The 22,899-nt window shown below is 47.4% G+C and overlaps 1 protein-coding gene across 2 annotated transcripts in view; it reads right to left on the bottom strand.

The window, feature by feature from the left end:
* Positions 1 to 278: 278 nt before the first annotated feature.
* The window catches only part of PLPP4 (phospholipid phosphatase 4), a 117,954-nt gene continuing 95,333 nt past the window's right edge, over positions 279 to 22,899 (bottom strand). Inside the window, exons 3-4 of one of the 2 annotated variants that reach the window (XM_032423323.1) lie at positions 10,891 to 11,061; positions 279 to 1,069 (exon numbers count right to left, since the gene is read on the bottom strand). In XM_032423323.1, the coding sequence (XP_032279214.1) occupies positions 10,936 to 11,061 (126 nt within the window). In that variant the 3' untranslated portion in view covers positions 279 to 1,069; positions 10,891 to 10,935. The remainder of the gene's footprint in view (positions 1,070 to 10,890; positions 11,062 to 22,899) is intronic. The other variant, XM_032423322.1, reaches the window with a different exon arrangement.

Here is a 22,899-nt window from a genome sequence, read left to right as displayed (position 1 = left end):
CTGCTACCACGCTGAAACGCCACCCGCCAGACCGGAGACGGAAGGCGCCACTGTTCGAAGACGACGACTTCTAGCAGAGTCCTGCAAAACTCAGGTCCTAGAGGGCAAAACTCCTCCCCGGAAGCTGCTGCTTACTGCCAGAGGCCACCCAGCCATTCCCTGGGAAGAATACGGTGCCCCCCGGCCAGGAGACAACCGCAGAGACCTCCTCTCCATCCTGGCCCTCAGGCTTCTTTGTTTTCAGTGTATTTGGTGAAAGCCTCTGTGTGCACTCATTCGTCTCATTTCCTTCTAAATCCAATGATTCAAAAACCCTGGAAATACTAAGGCAGTAGCCTCAAACTTCAGCTCCATTTCAGGGGCATATGCCCTGGTAAGCTGACCTTTCGGAAAGCTTCCAAAGCTCAGCACCTGGAATGATCTACGGCCAGAGCTGGCTTTGGACCCGCTCCCCACCCCGGCCTCGGCTGTGACACACCCCACGTCTCTGAAGGACTCTTGCTGCCCCGGACAGCCAACACCAGGTGGGAGGTTTTATTATGTTTTACGACCATGAAAACATAGGACGGTGGCTGTTAACAGTGAACATTTCAGGTAAAGGAACGGACCAAGTTACACCCGCCCTGTCCTTGCGGCTTCCTTCCATATGTCTCTCCGAGATTCGTCCTGCGTCCTTCCTTTGCAAATTCAACAAAGTTGAGAAGACACATTTAAAGTAGCAGGACTACCACCAGCAAAATGGAAGCAGAAGGATAACTTTGAGAAACAACGGATGAGAAACACACTACAGAAAACCTCTTCTACTGTGTTACGATGCCGGGGTGGAAGAGCGTGCCCTGGGCTCCACGTCCATGCTCCTGAGGCCCTAGTCATACAGGGCCTTCAGTGACACCTTCCAGGGGCATGCTGGGCACACTGTCAGCTGGGGGCCGCTCGTCTTTCTTCAGCGACGTCGGGACCCGGAGGCTGACGTAGGGTTTGTGACAAGCTGTGTTGGCCAAAGGAGGGTAGTGCTGTCTGTAGCAGATATATGCAAAAATGAGGCCAATGACTCCACCAACAAAAGAATCTAGGCAGAAAGAGCAAAATGGGAGAAATGTGTTACGACGCGTTCAAATGTGGCCGGTTACATTTTCTAGAAAGCACTCTTCTCACCTACTGCAGTGAGTGGTCTGCTTGCTGGACCCCCTTGAGAGACTAAAGGAAAGAGAAACCACGCTGGAGGTATAGATCTTGGCGGCCTCTGCAGATCTTTTCATTTCTGGGACTAAAAGATCCCTTGAACATGTTTCCTTGATTTGCTCTTAAGTCTTTAATATGTACCTGAGCGTCGCATGAACTCAGATTTGCATTCTTGAATTTTAAAATCTCTTCTAGAATCTGGAAGAAGTCCAGCCATCTCTATAGGATCTAGATACCCTGGTGCGGGTCTGTGATTTCTTATTCTTCAGCAAGTTCCCGCTGGAGGCCTGCAGTTCTGCTGGGGAGCTACTGAAACTCATCGGGTGTGCGGTCTCTGCCTCATAAGTGATTTCCCAGGGAAGAAATACACTTTGGAGTCACAAAGTAAAGAAAACATTTTATTGTACACCAGGATTGGCAACTCAACCGATCTCTGCTCTGAGAATCCCAATCCCTCCAACATCTCATCAAGTTGGGGGGCAGAGGGGGGCATCTGCAGGCAGAACAGCTCTCTCCACCGGGGGTGGGGGGGCAGCCCCTTGCCCAAGAAGGCATTCAGCTGATGCCCAACAGAGACCCCATGAAAGCAGCCCACCCCAACAACCCTCATTTTGTATGTGCATGTATATGTGCATGTTGGCGCTTTCAACTGTGTCTATGCATTATTCTTGCCAGGAAGATTCTAGCACAATGGAAAACCTCCCCTAACAAAAGAAATTCAGGACTCTTTTGAAGGTTGCTATCATGCTGAACTGTCAATCTCCAATCTTGTTGGATTCCATATACCTCTTAGAGGCAAATAGCATCATGAATTCCTGAGTGGGGTTGCAAGGCATAGTTTTTTTTCTTCTTTTTTAAATTTTATTTTATTTAAATTCAATTAATTAACATATAGTGTATTATTAGTTTCAGAGGTAGAGTTCAGGGATTCATCAGGTGCAGATAACACCCAGTGCTCATTCTATCAAGTGCCTTCCTTAATGCCCGTCACCCAGCTACCCCATCCCCCCCCACCTCCCCTCCAGCAGCCCTCAGTTTGTTCCTTAGAGTTAAGAGTCTCTTATGGTTTGTCTCCCTCTCTGATTTCATATGATTTCACTCATACGTGGAATTTAAGAAACAAAACAGGGGATCATAGGGGAAGGGAGGGAAAAATAAAATAAGACAAGGCATAATTAACGGGATTAAATCGAGTTCCTTAAAAGGAGAAGCTCTTCACATCGCCTGTGGCCAGCAGCCTATAAAAACGTGCCAGGACTCAAGGGTTCAAGGTCGGAGAGTTGCACTGTTGTTTTGTTCTCTAACCCCAGGGAACAGCCCCATGGGGCATGATTTTTTATTAGAGTCTGAAATGATCCATGACATCTGCATCTGAGCCACTGACTTACTGAACAGACCAAAGAGCAAAACCTACAAATAATGTCCTTCGGCTGGCAATTTTCTGGGGTACAGCATCTTATCAGGTGCACCACTGACCACAGGACATCGAATCGTCCTGAGCAAATGTTCTCCAGGCTTACTGATGGGGCAACATCTGAGGGCAAGGCGAGTCCTGCCCATGCTATTTTCCACTGAACGGAAAGAGGGGAACGTAGTATCACAGGTCCACCAGCGTCATCAGAAATAACAAGGGCAATGCAAGGTCCAGGCAAGCCACCTTCTCAGCAAAGTCATGTGGGGCTTTATTACAAAGGTGGAGAACAAGATCCAAAAAATGACTTACTTTATGAGAGAGACAGTCATCAAGTGCCTCAAGTGGGTTATTGTTATTTTGATGAAATCATACTCACATCCTGTCGGGCCTGTGCTGACAGAAGAGCAGGCAGGAGACAGGCAGGCCTTTATTAAGGGAAAAAACGCTTGGGATTGACTTTACCCTAAATATGGCAGCATGGGACTGGAGGGTTCAAAAGGGGAATAAACGGATCTCGGTGTCCCTGAAGTACAAGATACTGGGGAGTCTCCTCACTCAGCATCAGTGCCATTCCATTCCACCCAAGTCTGTGTTCCACATGGGTATCAGGTGCCCAGCAGGACGTCTGGCTCTAGGGCACAAGGCTGAACAAAACAGACCTCACAGTCCTCAGGGGCCAGAAGGACACTAATGACAGCCTTATCAGTGAGCCCCAGCCGTGGTACACGCCACAAAGGAGAAGCGTGGGTCTGAGAGACCACCCAGTGGAGTAGCCTGGGCTAGTCCGGTCGGACCAGGCAAGTTTCACGGAGGACGAGCCCCCCCAGGCCAGCCGTGCAGGATAAGCAGGGGTGAGCCAGGGGAAGTGGGAAGTGGAGACGGGGGGACACCTGCAGTCTTCCAGGCAGAGGAAAGAAGGAAGGGGCTTGGCAAATTTGGGAAGCGGAAGGAAGGACCATCTTTTTTTTTTTTTTTTTTAAGATTTTATTTATTTATTCATAAGAGACAGAGAGAGAGAGAGAGAGAGAGAGAGAGAGAGAGGCAGGCTCCCCGCTGAGCAGGGATCCCGATGTGGGACTCGATCCCAGGACCCTGGGATCATGACCTGAACCAAAGGCAGACGCTTAACCATCTGAGCCACCCAGGCACCCAGGAAGGACCATCTTTTACCAGAGGGCTGGTGTCTTTATGATTCTATAGGACAGGAGTTGACCATCAGGTAGTCCATGTACCCTCAAGCTCTGTGGAAGCCTCAGCATGGACCAGAGACCCTGCTGGCTTTCGGGGAGACTGTCTGTGCACACTTCTTCGCCCATACCTACCACTCAGTGCTGACCCCCCTTAATAGCCTTCCTCAACTTCGTTTTCCAGAGCCCAGCAGTTATTACTCAGTAAATGTTTGGTGAACTGAGATGCACTAAAGCATCGACAACACCAACCACAAAAAGCCCTACACTGTGTGATCGCATGTATATGCAGTGCCCAGAATAAGGAAATCCGTGGAGAAAGAAAGAAAGATTAGTGGTTGCCAGGGACTGGGGTTGGAGTTTCTTTTTGGGGTGAAGAAAATTTCCTGGAATTAGTGATAATGGTTGGCACAACTCTGAATATACTAAAAACCACTGAATTGTGCACCTTAAAAGGGATGAATTCTAAGTTACGAATTATACCTCAACAAAGTAGGGGGAGGGAAACAACACTAGATGGGCTCCAATGGTAGTAGAAAGAGGGAGACTTTGAATCAGGCAACCTGAATTTGAATCTTATTTATAAAATGGGCAGGACCCCCACCCCCTTCTCATGAGGTCAAAGGACAGGAGAGGATCTCACCGGCTCTGGAATACGGAAGTGCAGGTACGTACTGGCCATGCTCACCTGCCGTGGTACAAACAAGCACATCTTCTGGAGATATGCTGTCAAGTCCCCTGGGGGAATACATCCCTCTCTGTCACCATGGCAACATCCAATATCACTGAGCTGGCCTAACTTGGGAACTTGTATCCCTTGGGCTCTATGACCCAGGACTCTACGGTAAAAATCAGCTCTGACAAACTCAACAACCCCACATGATTGTTTCTGTTCCTTTCATTCTACTACTAGTGAAGCCTTCTGTTTTTGTAACTTTGAGTTTCTATGAAAGAACTTCCATAGCACAGAGGATACACGATCTATCTGGTGTACTGGGAGCTGGAAGGGCGGCCGCCATGTCTTGTCTTCTTCAACACCACACATCCAGGGGAGAATATGCCTGGGACACAGGCACGAGAGACAAAAGGACTGAATGAATGTTTAAAGTCTAATTTTTTTTGTTCATTTTTAAAGGGAAAGAACTTGCAGAGGAAAGGTTAATTTTAATAACCCTCCCCAAAAAATTTTAATAAAACCAGTGTGAAGAAAAAGATGATACTAGTAAGAAAGAAACATGATTTAGTAAGACTCATTCATTCATTCACTCATTCAACACATTTATTGGGCACTGTTAGGAGTTGAATTGTGTCCCCCCACCCTGCAAAAAAGGTAAGTTGAAGTCCTACCCCAGTACTTCTGAATTTGGCCTCCTCTGGATACAGAGTCTGTATGGGGGTCATCAAGTTAAAATGAGGTCATGAGGGTGGGCTCTCACCTCATATGACTGGAGACACACCCACAGAGGGACGATGATGTGAAGAAACACAAGGAAAACACTGGAGGCAGAGATTGGAGTGATGGTGCCATAAGCCAAGGAACATCTGGGGCAACTAGAAGCTGGAAGAGGCCCAGGAGGATCTTTTCCCTACAGGTGTCAGAGGAAGTGTGGCCCTTCTCACACCTTGATTTCGGACTTCTAGCCTCCAGGACTGTGAGACAATTTCTATTGTTCTAAGCCACTGGGTCTGTGGAACTTTGTTATAGAGTCTGAGGGAACTAACACAAGCACCTACGATGTGCCCTGCCAACAAGAGACGAAAATCCCTGCCCGCATGGAGATTGGAGTCTAGTGCAGTTCCCCAACTACGAACTGCGCGAACTATTTCGTTCCATATTGTCCATAGCTGTTTCCACATTACTACAGCCAAATCCGGGAGTGCAACAGAGACTGCGCAGCCCCCACAGAGCCTAAGATATTTACTGTCTGACCCTTTACAGAAAAAGTTTGCAGACTTCTGTTCTAGTGGATAAGGACAGACAGTAATCAATACACCATAAACCACTCGGTCCGTTAGACGGTGATGCATGAGCAAGATGAGAGTGATAGGGAGCGCGGAAGAAGGGCTGCAGTTCCAAGAGTGGTCATCACAAGACGTCCTCACCCAGAACGTAACACTTGAGCCAAAGTTAGGAGGGGGAAGGGAATGAGGCACACCTACAGAGGGAGTCGGATTCTGGAAATATTTTGAACAGAGAGCCCGCAAGAGAAACCAGAGAAAATGAGAGAAGGTAGAGGAGAGAAGGATGGGAGTGACGTGAAGTCAGCTGGTCATCAATGAGCCTTGTGAGCAGCCAACATCCATCTTCCCTGGGAACTTAGCACCAGGGGAAGACCAGGGCTAACCTAGAGGCAGAGAGGGCAGAGGGCCTGACTCATGCTCTCTTTGGCCCGGCCCAGAGCACCGTCCAGTGGGTTCTGAGGGAGGAGGCAGGGCATGGGGGTGCTGCAGACAGCCCCAGCCCTCCTGTGGGGGTGCCTAAGGTAGGAAGGCAGAGGTGGGCGGACTCGTAAGTCATCGAGGCTGAGAGGCTCCCGGACCCTGAGGAACGTTCGGCAGCTGATAATGAACGTGAATACAGACCCTGCTACAGAGGGCAGCCGACGGTGGAGGGAAAGTGAGTTGGAATCAGCTCACTCCAGACCAAGAATATCCGTGGGAGAATATCAATGTTTCTGTTTTACTCAAGGCTGGTGGGATTCCGGTAGGAACACTAATATAGTTCCAAGGGCTCCTTTTCAACTCACTTTACTCAGAAAATCTAGAGACTGCTTCTGACAGCCCGAGGAAACACCTGGTTAACAGAGTGTGTCCCTCAACTGTGTGTGTGTGTGTGTGTGTGTGTGTGTGTGTGTGTGTGTGTGTGTGTAGAGGGGCAGGGGTAGCAGCCTCTTCCTGGCTCTTTACTGTGGCACATGAACCATCAGCAAAGTGTCCCCTGCCCCCAACCACCACATCTGCAGGGCTGATAATCTCCTGAAGTCTGGTAACTACACGAAAATTCATTTCAAATCACAAACCCTTTCACAGCCCAGTCAGGGAAACATGGCGAAGGCAGTGCCAGCCCCCTTGAACACTTCGCCCAGTCAAATATGGCATCTGTGACCGCCACGGATGCTTTCTAAGCTTGGGCTGGGTGGGAATGAAGGACCGTTTCCTCCCTTGAGACCCATTTTTCTGTTATTACATTCAGAGGGAGATGCTCTTTCTTAGAGAGAAAACCCACACAAGCACCCAGAGCTGCTTAAAATGACATTATGATTATAGAAACCAGTGTTGGTTGGAAGATTACCTCCAAAGGTGGAGTCACATGAGGAAAGCCTGGATCCAGATACAGGAATTTGAGGACCAGAACGACCTCACGATTATGTCCACTCATATAACAAATAATACATTCCTGCCACTCCCGTAATTCTTCACTGACTAGAAATCATAAACACACAAGTCTATGAGTTGAGGGAGACGTGAGTTCAGTAAGAACATTTTTCTCCACATACGCTTTTCTTAGATGGGAAATTCCACAAGTTTTAACTCTTGAAAACACATGGCTAATCACAAAGGGCAACCTCTTTGTGAGGTGCTGGGCCTGGCAGTTAGCATCACCCATGAAACGCTGTAGCTTTCAGTTGACCTGAAAGCGGGCATGTCACAAAGACATGGAGACTCTCAGCCACATACAGACTCAGGACCCATCTAGCTGGCTTTATTTCTGCAGAAGTCCTGCTAAATATTTCACATGCCCCCTCCTGCCATGGCCTGTGCTCTCCATTTTCTTCACTTAATAAAACAACAGGCTTGTCTGTTTGGAGTGGAGCTAGGAAGGCAGAAAAGACAAGAAGGGTGTTGATAACAGAAAATAACCATGATAATGGAAAGAGGGAGGCATTTGGGATTATGGGCTATTTATTGGACAAGAATATATAATCAAGTAACTGGATGTACTTCTATATTAGACGCAGTTGTGTAAGTCAGAATCGAAATGGAGTCATAAAAATCTCATAATATTAATGTTATTAACTAAAGTCTATAATGAGAGGGATCTGGGTTTTGCTGATGCCTATGGGGCTCTGCATGGATTCTCATCATGACGGGTGGCGTCTGCCCATGGTCATTGGACAGCTCAGTCTGTGAAGAAAAACAACTTATTTATCTCCATCAGGCATCCTGCCTCAAACACCCACCCACACTGTCCATCCCTTCTCTAAGCTGGAAACCTGGGAGGCCTCCCTGACTACTCCCTTAATGAGTGAGTGTTCAATGAATAAAATTTCCCACTCATTGAACACTGCTGCTTCTTAACATGTAATAAGGGGGAAAAAAGATGGCGCTGAGGTACACCTTAGATCAGGTTTTCTCAGCCTAAGCAGTAGCCATCTGGGGCTGGGTAGGTCTTTGTTGTGAGGGAGGCGCTATCTTGTACATTGTAAGAGGTTTAGGAGCATCCCTGGCTTCTCCCCACCAGGTGCCAGGAGCAACCACCAATACCACCACCCCTCAGTTGTACAAACCAAAAAGATATGTGCAGATAGTGCCAAATGTCCCCTGGAGGTCCAGTCACCCCCTGTTGAGACCACTGGTGTAGACAGTGACAGATGGTCTCATAAAAGGGAATTCAGGCAAAATGAGCCAGACTCCTTTCAGGGCCCATTAAAGAGTCCAAGGAGAAGGCGCACTCGTCTCCTGGCTGCTTCTGGGGGTATAAACAGAACAGATGACACGGGTGAACTGGTACTTGGGCCACGTCAAAGACCTGTAACACCCCACGTACACTCGGTTTTGCCTGTGGGAGTCTACCACACCTCAAGTCTGGCCCTAAACATCACTGAACATCAAGTCTCTTGCTTTGCTTTCCTATCACCCCACAGAGCATTCATATTCTCCCTCTACTGCTCCAAGTTCCTTCCTCTGCCCGCTGGATGAGACGGGGCTGGAGCCCCCCTGCCGGCAGGCCTTCAGCGCCCCAGCTGCGTCATGCATCCGCCACCTCCGGAAAGCCTGGGACTGTGACTCTTCATCCTCTCGTGATGTGCCAGCCACAGCAAGGTAATGAGTAAAAAATCAATCAGGGCCAAAAGTATTTAAGAGAGGCCAATCTCATGTCTGAGGGTTTCAGGACGAGATCACCAGCCTTCCAAGATAAAGCAACACTCTACTCAAATATGAAACCCTTCATCATTTCTCAAATCCCAAGTGACTGAATAAAAGTGCAAACCAGGGACTCACAGCTAAAAAACAGACCGTGTTCCAAAAACATGTCTGCCTCTAAAACAGTTGTTTGGGAAACACAACCCATCCTTCTCTAGAAACAATGCACGAAGCAACAACAATACCAGTTTGCGTGTGTGTAATATGTTTTCATTTACAAAGTACATTCAGATCCATTATTTCATTCAGTCTATAAAACAGCATGTGAAATATTGGGGGATTATTGTTCCCAAGTTCAGAAGAAGAAACTACAGCTCACAAGGGATAAATAAAAAGCAGTCCATAAAATACCAGCCAGCTTGTAATATTCTTCACGGGGAAATGCCCTCATCACCTGGGTGATAATGATTCTGCTGGAGAATAGTCCCGGGTGCGGTGGGCATGCCTTGGTCCTCTGGCTCAGCAACTCTGCCCCTGCTTCCCTCCCGTGATGGAGCTTTGTGTTATCCAGAACTTCATCCAAGTCATTGATAAAAGTAGATCACAAGGGAGGGCACGGGGCTCAGCATTATGGCTTCTAGTGACCACCCCCATTAGGAGGGCCTCAAGACCCTGATCAGCACTTGACGCACCCACCTGTCCAGACCACGCATCAGTCTCTCTTTCCCCTGAAACCCTGGCTCTAAGCTCAAAGCTCCTGCTAGAAAGGAACTCATAAAGCCCAGAGCATGAGTTCCAAGAGGCTGGTGCGTGGAGCTGAGGCCAGGGAAGGAGCAGGAGAAGCTGGAGAAGTACGAGGAGGAGCAGGAGGTGCCAGAAAAGATGGGGAGAATATGTCCCCAGCTAGGAGCACCCCTCACCTCTGGCCTCATCTGCTATGTCATTACCACTGGAATAAACATCTGGGAAGAGGTGAGAAGTGTGCAGGATCACAAGGCAGCTGGCTTCGGAGACAGAAAAGGGGGGAGGAGGGGAACTGCATGGGGGGCAGCAGGAAACAGGCAAGCGAGAGGAGGGGCAGGCCACGGGCTGATCGTGGGAAGCCATTCGGATCCCAGGAAAACTGGATTTGGGCACATGTAATTCAGTCTGTTTGCTTAAAGTTGACACACTGGAGCTCTTCCCCAAAGCTGCTCAGACTTCATCAGAAATAACCGACTTGCATGTTAATGCAGACTCCTGGCCACCACTCCAGACCCACCCCCAGAGCTGGCCTCCTATCTCAGGGTGGCCTGGTCAAGGTGATCTGAGGATCGCCCTGTGCGAAACATGGCCCTACATCCTGTGCTCCTGGAGGTCTCATGTCCCATGGGCATTACTTCTGTCTCTCCTCCCTGTTTGCAGGGGCAGGTGCTCTTTGACGTTCAGGCAGGCCGTGACCGCAGCTTATCTGCCGGAGGACATGGCGTGGTGTAGTGTTATTCCAGTCCCTCATTTGTTGTGTGCTATTTTCACTTTTCTCAGATACTCCAGGAGTCATACATATAGGTAAGCCTCACAACAGCCTCCTAGCAGCAGCTCAGAAGAACGCTGCTGGCATTGATCCCTGGGCTGCCCCCGTCCTTTGGAAGCGCATCTGTGGTGAGAAATATGTCCTTGTGTGACGGATGTGAGATGTGCAAGCAGCCAAACACCACTTGGCACCAAGTCTGAAGACTGAGGCAAGTGATCTAGCAGGGAAATCACAGTTGGGTCTGAGGCCAAGGGTCTGCCTTCCTGCCGGGACCTGAGCACAGAGGAGGAGGAGGGGCTTCAATTCTACCCCCAGTAAGGGCAGTATGGGGGTCAGAGCTCACACGAACAGGCTTGTTTTCTTTAAAACGGTATCTGCTGTTATTTCAGCCTCCTCTGGTGTGAAGGTGGGCACCTGGTTCTCCCTGAACAGGCACCTTTCTATACCCATCCCTGCAGGAGAGTGTCAGATTACCGTGAGGACTAGGCAGGCCCTGGGCCGGGACTCACCTTGCCAGTGGTGCTTGTAGTCACACATACGGGACAGGGCAATCATCATGGCGCAGTACAGGGGCAAGATGGCGGCACAGAGCCGCCAACTCTTCCCCCGCCCGCTCTCGGTGAAGCAGTGCAGCTTGCCCGCCAAGTAGAACGTCGTGAAGCCGAGGCCAGAAAAGGCAACTGCCAAAGAGAAACAGCAGGTGTTACGCTAGCAGGTGGTAAGTGGCAGGGACACAGCACATCCTGGGCATCCTGTCTACCATCTTGCACACCCCAGGGCCAAGGCATTTGGGCACCAGGCATCGTCTAGGCAAGAATGACCTTCCAGGCTGTGTGTGATCAAAATGTATTCTATTTCCTTCCTTCCTTCCTTCCTTTTCCTTCCTTCCTTCCTTCCTGCCTTCCTTCCTTCCTTCCTTCCCTCCCTCCCTCCCTCCCTCCTTCCTTCCTTCCTTCCACAATGATTAATGGGTATCTACTGTATGCTACACGGGCATTGCTCTAGGTGGGGAATAACAAAGTGCATCTGATGTGGTCTCTGTGACAAGGGGCTCAAGGTCTGGTTGAAAGACATAGCCATGTGTAGAGATGTATTTTAATATAATGTATTTTATTATACATTATATTAAAATAATGTATTTTATTATAGCCATGTATTTTAATATAATGTGTTGGGTTCTATAAGAAAAAAGTGTGTACAGAACATAAGACTGTGATGACTGCTGAGATGTGAAGAGTGAGGGAAAGAAGAGATTCGGGGCTTGGGGGCGCTCAGTAAGATGCGTCCAGCACAACTATGGAGGAATGAGTTTGATGGAGAGGTTGGCAGTGACAGATGCCTTGTTTTCTCCTATAAATTGTGGTTATTGATCTTTAGAATTGCAGAGACAACTCATGACTATGTTAAATCCATTGTCGAAAGTGTGGAGGTTGGGTGCAGCATATGTAATTCCCAGACTTCTCACGCGGTCAAGTTTAAACACAGCGGGAACTCAGTGAGATTTAAAGCAGGTCTTCTGTGGGTTTAGAATGGTCTGCAACCCTGGTCACCCATGGAGTAGGAAGGTGAAAACCTGAAAAACCTAGGAAGCTTTACAAAATCCTGGTAGCCAGGTCTCGCTGCCGCACATTCTGTTGGTGCTGGTCTACTGGTCTGGAGCGTGTGTGTGTGTGTGTGTGTGTGAGTGTGTCTATGGACAGTATATGTGTGTGCACATATGTACACGTGGGTGTGTGAGTGTACACACGTGTGCTCCCCGAGTGATTCTAACACCAGCCGGGACTGAGCTTCCGACACTCGTTGAAGCCACAGCCCCCGCCTTCTCTAGACACCAGCCTAACCAAAGCTTTCCTCTTGGTGAGAAAATACTCCTGAGGGGCAGACTCCTTGGTAACCCGCCCACACAGAGGCTTGGTAATACCGGTCTTGCAAATACTCCGCAGGCCAGTCCACCGGCGACTTGGAGAGACTGCCTCAGCCCACCCAGCAGCCTCAGCATCCCTGAGTTAGTTACAGATGCAGAAAGTCAGGCCTGCCCGGACCTGCTGAGTTAGACTCTGCATCTCGCAAGGTCCACGAGAGACATGTGTACACTCTCCAGTCTGAGGGCCTGGCCTAAAACACAATCATCCTCTTTATATATATATATGATACATATATGATATATCATATATATATATGATATATATGATATATATATATATACATATCACCCTCTTTACCTTAGGGAAATAATCCAAAAACATGGAGAGCTCTAGAAGATATTCTGGTCGAGTTATTTATAATCATAGAACAATGCAAGATGATGAATGCAGAGGCACAGAGTAGCAAACTGTGATATTTCCATTCAGGGGACTATGACGCACCCATGAAAATCACAGTGCTCACACAGCGCTACGGACAATCCTCACAGTACCATGTTAAAGGGAAAAAAGCAGGACCTCCAATTGTAGGTTCAAGATAATCATGGCTATAGCACATAAAAATGAATAAACTGCAGCTTTATCAAATTATCTCTGATAATGTGCCTTTTTTTTTTTTTTTTAGATAGAGACAGAGAGAGCAAGTAGGGGTGGGGAGGGACAAGGGGGAGGGAGAGAGAATCTTAAGCAGGCTCCACGCCCAGAGTGGAGCCCGACGCGGGGTTGGATCCCACGACGCTGAGATCCTGACCGGAGCCTAAATCAAGAGTCAGAGGCTTAACCGACAGAGCCACCCAGGTGCCCCAATAATGTGTCTTCTTAAAAGAGATCCCCCAGGTACAAACATAAACTTATGCCAGAGTAGAAAGCTTTCAACAACCAAGTTAAAGAAGGTAAGAGGGTGTTTTTTTTTTTTCCTCCTTTTTAAACAGAAGATTAAATCAGGTTTATCTCAGGAATAAAAATGAAGCACTTAAACATTTTTGAATAATGATTAGCACTTAAATAAACAACAAAGCTGTGCCAATACATATTAAATATTCTGTTTAAAAGAAGAATATGTAAGGAGCTTCATTGTTCAGGGCTGTTCTACATTTTTGCTATGATGGAAGGTTTTTAAGTGATTTACGGGCATTTGAAAGTGGCCCCATTTGGCCACCATCCTAGCAAGCACAGTGGGTTCTTAATTTCCTGTCCTTACCCGCGTTGCTCTGCTTCTTCTATTCATTTACACCCTCCCCTGAGGTAGCAGAATGGGAGGGGGAGGCTGGACAGTTGGCTCTGGTGGGTACTGGCCTCATCCTGAATTCTTATGGAGGAGTAATGGAATTCATTCAAACCAGACAGCTTAGCAAGTCTATCTGGCTAATTATACTGAATGTGGGAGCATAAAAGAACTGTCCTGGGGCTGTGTGGGGTTATGGATGAAAGTCTCCAAGATTTCAATCCGAGAGGCAGCCCTAAGTGTTGCCAACTGGCATCTCTTGGGAAAAAAAGAACAACAACAAAAAAAGGAAGTCAGTGAGTACAGCGTGGATGAGGAGCAGGAATTTGTCTGTGTCCCCATAAAAAAAAATTGGTTCAGACACTTTAACACAGACAAGTCCCAGCTCAAGCAGCCAAAGCCACCTGAGCCTCGAGGCACAAGACAGGCAAGGGAAGGGGCCGCTGAAAACTCTCCAAGGTCAAGACCTGGGGTGGGTAGCTCAAGGCCAGACCCTCAGACTGCACTAGATCACCTCCTTGCCCCCCCCCCCCCCCAGAACTTGCATTTGGCCGGCTTTGGCAGCAGCAACTCATTCTTTGGAGAGCAGGTAAAATGTACTCTCTGTCATGCCCCAGGACCCACACTGCAGCCCTCCAAAGTGTGGGAACGTCTGCTTCTTTGAAGAGGAGCGGGGAATCAAAAAGGCATTTTGAAAGGCTGGCTTCACCGGTTTAGATCCTGAGGGCATCCAGCAGCAGCTGCCGTTCTGCATATTCTACTGGGCCTTTGGGCAATGTTTTTAAAGCCGCACTGTGCGCCTTTACTCTTCTAGGTGACAGGACAGGCTCCAAATTCATGCCAACCCTTATGCTTGTCACTTTCTCAGTGACATTTATACAGCTGTTGAGCCAGCAGAATGTCCTCTGGCAAAGGGCTTCTGAGGCTCTGCCTTGTGGCCTGGACACCATGGGCACTTTGCATTCCTGCTTTCCCGAATACTGTCCGAATTAGAACTAGGCTCTCCCAAACCGCACTGAATTCATACGATCCCACATTTTGTTCTTCCACCTCCTCCTGTGAGGCTGGGGATTGGGGATCAGGATGTAATCTCCTGGGAGCCGTCCAGCTCTCAGATCCTGGGGCTCACCAAGGCTCAGATCCCATTCAACTGGGAGAAAAAGAAAGCAGGGAAGTTTTTAAAGAAAGGCTTTCCAAGGCTAGCCAAGCAACACCCTATTCTCTTCTCAAAGAAATGTGCACTGGAGGCCCTGCAGAGCTGAAAAACCTTTTATGCTCACGTGGAACAGGTGAGACCCTGTTCATTCTGTCTGCCTCTTCCCTTAGACACAACCCCCGCTTCCAGCATGATTAAGAAATGGAACTGAGAGCAGAGCAGTCAAGCCAGTGGACATTTCAGAAGATGGAGATCATACAATAGGGGAAATGTGTTCATACTTTGCTAACATCATGAAAAACAGAAGTATGATTAAAACACTCCCAAGCCAGTAGGCAAGAGGATGCCGAGATTCTACCTGTCCCTAGGGATCCGAACTCGTCTATTTGCTCTCCAGAGTTTGAAACACACACAAGCTCTCCCACAGTGATCTATGGGGAAGAGCATATGCCCCTTGCTTTCAGAGCCTGTAGCAGGTTTTCTGAGCTAGAAACAGCTGACTGTAAATATTTATATGTTTATCTGGCTGTGAATAGCAAAGATGTTCCTGGAGCCTGTAAACTAGGAAGCAGATGAAGGAGAATGATTTTCCCACCCTGTTTCTGGCACTTTCAATGCTCACTTCTGGCACTGTCATCAATGAGAGGGGATAAGCAAAGCATCACAGTCCAAGCCGCTGGCCCAGGACCTGACACGAGGCACCTCCCCCGTGCAGGGCTCTCTGCCTGCCGGGGATTTTGAAAGGGAATCACTGGTTCTTCTCTCAGGCTTCATAGATGAATTGCCACAGGTTTACAACTCTCTCTTTGCAAAGAAAGTTCTAATTGTGGAGCTAGCTTAGGTGAAATAATGTGGTTTGCTTCCCCCCCCCACCCCTCATTGACTTTTAAAGCAAGTAGAAGACCTTTGGACCCCAATAATTGCTAGAAATAAGAAAACTGGCATGCACACACACAAAGCTTTCAAAATAAAATGAGAGAATAATCAGGGGGACAGATCCTGCTTTGCGTGTTGTGTTTTTCACTTTTGCTAATTATAATGAATTTCTCCAAACTGATCATTCCTGGCACCAAAAATGGAATTGTACCCTGATGAGGTAATCTGTACAAATTTTCCATTTTATGATGCTCAAACAGCTAGTATTTTCTCCTCCAAGAGCGAGAAGAGCAATACCAGATGGTTGAATAAATCTTTAAGAATGTCAGTGTATCTCTACAAGACCATCCAAAACCAGGACGTGGGAACGAGCATGTCTGGTCAGTACGGGACACTCCTTACAAGGACAGTGCTCCCAGCAGTCAGAGATTTGGGTTCTCATCATGGCTCTGTCATTAACTGAATACATGACCTTGGGCAAGTCATTTTCCCTCTCTGGGCCACAGTTTGTTCTGTAAAATGAGAGACTGAACCACGGGGGCCACCAAGTCATGCCCACAGGGGTCAGGCAGATAGGGAACAGGAGTGAAGTAAGTGGATATTAGAGGCACCCTTTTGCACAAGCAGAAAACCCTCCTGGTCTATCTCCTATTACTCCACTGTTGCTAGACACTCAGGTAAGAAACACTTCGCTTTCTGAAAAAAATCAATGGCTCATTTGCAATGGTAAATGACAACTAACACCTGGCTTCACTATGGGGCGATAACTGGGAGTGGTGAGGACTGGGGAGCACCTGCCTGTTTAAAGATGCAGCTGGTGTCTGCCCTATAGAAACGTGGGCTCTGTGTTCCCGGAAGTTTTGATCTTCTGGCAAAGGAGGGATATCCTGGTGTGTGTGGTAAATGTCTCCATTTTAACATATTAACAACTCATCCAAAATTAATACAGTGCAGACCAAACGAACCTCACCTGTGCGCCAACAGGGCTGGATCTGCGGACTGCCAATTTGACAGGTCACCTGACCCCTGTCTTCCAGTGCTGACTGGTTAAATCACCCTCTATGCCTGAGCTGAAAATTACACAAGTCAATTTGTCCCTGCTCTCCACACTAGAGCAAAGAAGCACTTGAGCTTGGGCTGATTTTGTTTAAACCAACCGCAACAGCAAATTAAGTGACATAGGAGATTTGGGGACTAAGAAATCCATTCAACAGCAGGGACTATAGACAGTCCCTGACTTACAAGGGTGCTACTTACTTTTTTTTTTTTACTTTATAATGGTGTGAAAGCAACATGCATTCAGTAGAAACCGTACTTTGATTTCTGAATTTTGTCCTTTTCCCATGGATGTGACATGCGATATGATCCTTTCTCGTGATGCTCAGTGGCACCAGTCACAGCACAGGGTCAGTCCTGCGATCCCCAGGGCAAACAACCGACACGCTTATAGCCGTTCTGTTCTTCACTTTCAGTACAGTGTTCAATAAGTCACGAGAGAATTCAACACTTGATTATAAAATAAGCTTTGTGTTAGATGATTTTGCCCAGCTGTAGACTAATGTCAGTGTTATGAGCAGTTCAAAGGGGGGCCAGGCTAAGCTATGAAGGGCAGTAGATTAGGTGTGTTAAATGCATTTTCAACTTATGATATTTTCAACTTACCATGGGTTTGTCAGGCTATAACCCCATCATAAGTTGAGGAAAACCTGTACTGTGTGCTGTTGGAGAGTGTGGGCTTTCGAGGCAAACCCGTGTGGTCTCAGCTCTGCCACTTAACTCCCATATAAGCTCACCTCTTGGGGTCTCAGTTTCCTTATTTGTGCAATAGGGTTAGTAGCACTTGCCTTACAAAGTTATCTCACAAATCAGTTAATGAGGAATTGTAAAATGCTTAGCGTAGTGCTTGGTGCCAAGTGATCACCTGTCTAACCCATAGCCTTGGTTCTGTGAAGTTCCATTCTGTAAGAGGAGCCTTCACAAAGTCTACTCTTGCAATCTGCAGCTCTTTAGTTACATAACGGCATGCTCGCTCTCAGAGAATTCTAGAGCTAGGTATCAGGCTGCTATAATTCCGTAGCCCCCAAGGCTCTCAGTAGATATGAAATGATCTTAGCCAGCAAAATGAACAAACTTGAAGACTCAGTGAGATAAGTCAGTGGATATATCTTTCTGATCCCACTTCGTAGGATGCCTGAAGCTCTCGGATGAGAGGCTCAGAGAGCCAGGAGGCCGTGCCTGTGCTAAGTGACGCATCACATAGCTTTTCTCCTACGACTCCCCAGAAACAAGCTTCATTGTGCCAGAACCTACTTTGATGTCTCTGTGGCCCTAAATGCCTTAATGTGACTAGTTTCTCCTTCACAGTTTCGATGTCATAGTTTCTTAATTCACAGCTCAGCCTAGCCAAGATGCTCGCTCTGTTTTCTATGACAAGCTAGATTCATTAATATTCTAAGATATTGGTTAAGAGATTTTACTTTAAAAAAAAAAAGGATGAGGGGTGCCTGGGTGGCTCAGTTGTTAAGCGTCTGCCTTCAGCTCAGGTCATGATCCCAGGGTCCTGGGATGGAGCCCCGCATCGGGCTCCCTGCTCGGAGGGAAGCCTGCTTCTCCCTCTCCCACTCCCCCTGCTTGTGTTCCTGCTCTCACTATCTCTCTCTCTGTCAATAAAATCCTTAAAAAAAAAAGATGAAAGTAGATTGCTATAAATCCTAGTGAGAATGTGGATCCACAGTGCATCTGTAGCCTAAAGCCATTCAACGGAATTTAAGGAATGACAGCTATTTATTCTGCACAAAATTATCAACAGAAGATCATTAACATTTGATTTAACTACCCAATCAGAGTTCCAATTTCAAGGGTCAATTTTGATGAAAACCACAGTGATTTTTAAAATAGCCCGCCTTCTCCACAGTTTAGGAGCAATGAGATTCTTTGTGCTCAGATGTAGGAGGCAAAAAATCTATCTTTGCTGGAAGAAAGAGAATTGTCAAAATCCTTGAAATCTTTTGAATCATATCAATCAATGATTTTTCTAAAATTTCTTTTAAGTACAAGAGTTCATCACAATCAGTATAATTCAACAACCCCAAAAGTACCAATTGATTCAACTACATAATTTAGGGGACAGGATTTAGGTCCTGATTTATCTTGGTAAGCATCTATACATACTTCCTTTCTTTGCTTGTATAAGCAGGCAGACCTAGATCCCACTAGACTATAACATCCATGTGGGCTGGACTTACGCTACCTTCTTCACACTTGGATCTGTACACTCCTACACTCTACCGGCCCCAATAAACATGTGCTGAATGAAGAGAGGACTTAACACAAAGGTCTATTATTGTCATACATTCCTTCATTCACTCTCTCAACACCTATTTATCAATGGCCTCAAGGAACCAAGGACTTTGCTGGACCATAGTGATGGCAAGATGTGTAAGACCCAGTTCTTGCCCAGGAGGAGTTTTGTTTGGGAGAGAAAAACTGGGAAAAACAAGGCAAGCTCCATGGAGGAAATAAAATTGGAGCCTGGAGGACAGACAGAAGGAAGGGGCTGTAAAACCACCTCAGTTATCTGGGATCCAGAGGCTAAAGTCATTCAACCCTGCTGTTGAACTGCCTCAGATTCTAGGCATGGTCACCGTGGCTATCAGCCTCAGGAAGAATGACTTACTCCAGTACCATCAGCCTTAAGATCTAGTAAGAATTGGTGTGCTGGTGAGAAAGTGAAAGCCGTCTGTTACACCAAAGGAGATGAGGTAGATCCTAAGCAGCCTGGGGAAGGCAGGCTGAGCCTGGGGCTGTTGAAGCCAGCAGCCCCTGACTGTCTGCTCCCCAGGGATGGAGACAACAATCTTGACCCACTGCAGGGAGCCAGGTGGCCAAGCAGACCTGGTAGGTGCAACTCCAGAGATGGGACATGGATTGAGAACCTACAGCTAGTCAGAGATGGAGTGAGGATCTAAGCACAGGTGAGAAGCGCTCTGTAGCTGGGTGGACCTAGGTGTGCGTCCTGACCCCACCACCTGTGACCTGTGTGACTTAAGGCAAGGTGCTTAACTTCTAAAACTCAGGCTTGCCATCTGTAAAATGGACAAGCCAGCAGCTGTCCAACAGAGTGATTGGGAGAACCAATCAGAGTGTCCATGATATGCCGGACGAAGTGCCTGGCAGGCCCTAGGCTCTCAGTGATGGTCTGATCCCTTTTCCTGTCTCTCTGCCTTCCTACTCATGTTCTTTCTCAAAATGATGCTGCCTCCCAAAGTGAATCTGCGAGTGTGGAAGAGGAAACGAAGCAGATGCACATACCAAGATAACAAGGATGTGAACTCCGTGGCACCAGGATGGCTCCATGACCAAGAAGGTGTCTGCATCCTCTGCCATTATATGCCCCACACAAGAACAGTGCCACACAAGTCGTGGGTGCTCGATAAATACAAGTGAATGAACGTGTTAATGAAAGGAAGGAACGGTAGGATAATATGGAAGCTAGACTGGGCGCTCTATGGGAGCACAGGGATGAGCATCCTTTCTCTGCCTAGCTAACTCCTACTCACTCTTTAGGTCTCAGTTTAAATGTCACCTCCTCAAGGCCCTCCCTGGCAGTGTAACGGGCTCTTACTATGCCTTCTACCTATCCTCATAACACTTAACACCACTCTTTTTATTTATGTGATTGCCTAGCATCTACCTCCCTTCTACTGGATTCTAAAGTATGGGGGCAGAGGCTGTGTTCCCCATGCCTGCACGCACTAGGTGCTCAATAAATGTGCATAGTAAATAAATGGCTGCAGATCTGACAGGGAAGGTTTCACAAAAGAAGGAGGCAGGGAGGTACCCAAAGATGGAGAAGGGGTGGAGTCAGGCGCTGGCTCAGAATAACATATGGGAGGGAGACAGGCTGGGGCGTTCATTCAATTCTTCCTGAGCACATCCCATCCTCCAGATATATACAGTCCGTCAGTCAGTCTCCCTCTCTCTCTCTCTGTCTCTCTGTCTCACACACACACACACACACACACACACACTTCCTACAAGGTTCTTCCTACAAGGATGACCCCAGAATCCTTCTGGAGCTTTCCGAACAGAAGCCCCTCTGTTCCCCAGGGACTGACAGCCATCCCCCCCCAATATCTGGGCTAGATTCCAGGGAACAACGAGAGACGCTTGCAGCATTCTCAGATAAGGTGAAGCTATGGAAAGGGAAGCAACACAAGATTCCAAGGGTCTGAAGGACAGACAGGTGGAGTGGAGTTTCATTAAAGTAGAAAGGAAGGAAAGAGGAGACTGAGCTGACTTGAGCAGATTCCAAGAATGTTCTGTCAGGACAGCAAGACCATCAGGCGTGGAGTGCCTCCATCCACCAGGCACTGTTCTAGAAGCTTTCATTACCTGGCCTTACTTCATCCCTAGAACAACACAGTGACATAGGTATTAGGCCCATTTTATGGATGAGAAATGGAGGCCCAGAGAGGTCAAATTACTGACTGAAGGTTAATACAGACCTTAAAAATGGTGAATTATTTCTTTGGGGGGGGGCAGGGGCAGAGGGAGAGAGAATCTTGAGCAAGTTCCACTCCCAGTACAGAGCCTAACACAGGACTCGATCTCACAACCCAGAGACCGTGATCTGAGCCAAAATCGAGTCAGATGCTTAACCAACTGAGCCACCCAAGCGCCCCAATGGTGAATTATTTCTAAATGGAGCAAGAAATCACAATTTTCTTAGCATAACTGCAGTTATGACACTGCTAACTGCCTATCTGTTTTGATACCCCCAGGAGACACGTGCCCTTCAGGGTCACCACTGAAGCCCAAGGACCCAGCACACTGCCTGACAAGAAAAGTAACCAATATATGGTAACCGAATGAATATATAAATGGTAGAGACCATTTATTCATTTCACAAACACAACTGGACTCAATATTAAGTACTCTGGCAACAGGCCAAGGTCCTTGGGGACAGAAAAACATTATGACCGTGAAAGGTCATGTCCTTCCTCCCCTATTTCTAGGCAGGGTGATACTTAAGCTTCCTGAGCCAGACGAGATTTCCATCTCATGATAGCAATGAGAGTATTGCCTTGTTTGAGGATGAGCAATGGGGAAAAGGAAAAGGAACCAAAAAGCTCATAATTAGTCTGAAAGCAAATGTCAATGGCAGGAAACACAAACAGTAGAGGTGGAGGACTGTAAGCTCCTTGTGTAACCCCGGTCCCATGTCTTCAAATAGGATTCTGTTCTGAAAGAAAGAACCCACAACCAACTCAGGCACAATGCACAAAAAAGTGCAGGGAGAGCTCCAGTGGCCGGGAAGAAAGGGACTTTGCGGGAAGAAGGTGGCAGTCTTTTTGTCAGTCCTTGGAGACACGATCCTGCGAAAAGGTGAAGCATCAGCAGAGGAGGATTAAGGATTTTTAAATGACAGAAGCCACTCTGGCTCCCCCCACACACCCCACACCACTTGATGACAAAGTCTTGTTAGGAATCATAAATGGTACTCCTCACCCTAGAGAGAGCTATGAACAGTCACCAAGATGGGAAGTGGTTTTGGATACCAGAGCATCCTGATCTATAGAAGGTCTAGGTCGCCAAGACAACTTTTGCTTTTTTCCCTTGTGATTATATGCCACAATGATCTGAAACATAAATATAAAAATATGCCCTCAAAATGGAGAAATTACCTTCTTCCATAACATCATTAGGGAAGCTGATAGAAGAATGGGCCAGCTTCAGATCAAGATAACATTTTAATGAAAAATAAATTTTGCCTCCAAAGGCCTTAGCGGAACATAAATTTGATGGTGAAATTTCAGTAGCAATGCACATGTTGGAGAAACAACTAAAAAGGCAGTAGCCATGAATATGCCCAGTGTGTTCATCCGATCAGCCTCTATGTGGGGTGCATGAACTTCAGGAGAAACCTTTGAAGTCTTAACGATGGCTACTGCCCAGCTATCTGCCAACGACGTGACCTTTTGTGAGTTGTTATACTACCTGCAATATGATTTGTTAGGGAAAAACCACCCTTCTAACCCGCCCCTAGCACTAGCCCCGATCGGGGATCTCAGCTCACATAGGAGGAGAACACGTGAGATGAGAGACAATGTATGTATTGGTCTTTGCCCCTGGTTCCTGGCACAGAGCTCCTAAAGCCCTTATAAATTCCCAAGTGATAAGCCCTAGGAGCATCTCTTATTCTAATGTGGTGAGTCTGGGTGGGCTCCTGGATAGGGGCTGGTCACCAGAAAGACCAAGTCATGACTAGAAGCTTGGGAATTTCAGCCCCACCTGCCATTCTCCAGCAAGGAGAGGGGGCTGGAAATAGAGTCAATAA

This window comes from Phoca vitulina, unplaced genomic scaffold (genome assembly GCF_004348235.1).
Source record: "Phoca vitulina isolate PV1807 unplaced genomic scaffold, GSC_HSeal_1.0 scaffold28, whole genome shotgun sequence".
NCBI classification, from domain to species: Eukaryota; Metazoa; Chordata; class Mammalia; order Carnivora; family Phocidae; genus Phoca; species Phoca vitulina.
The sequence above is the reverse complement of the archived record's forward strand: the minus strand, read 5'-3'. Positions and strand labels throughout refer to the sequence as shown.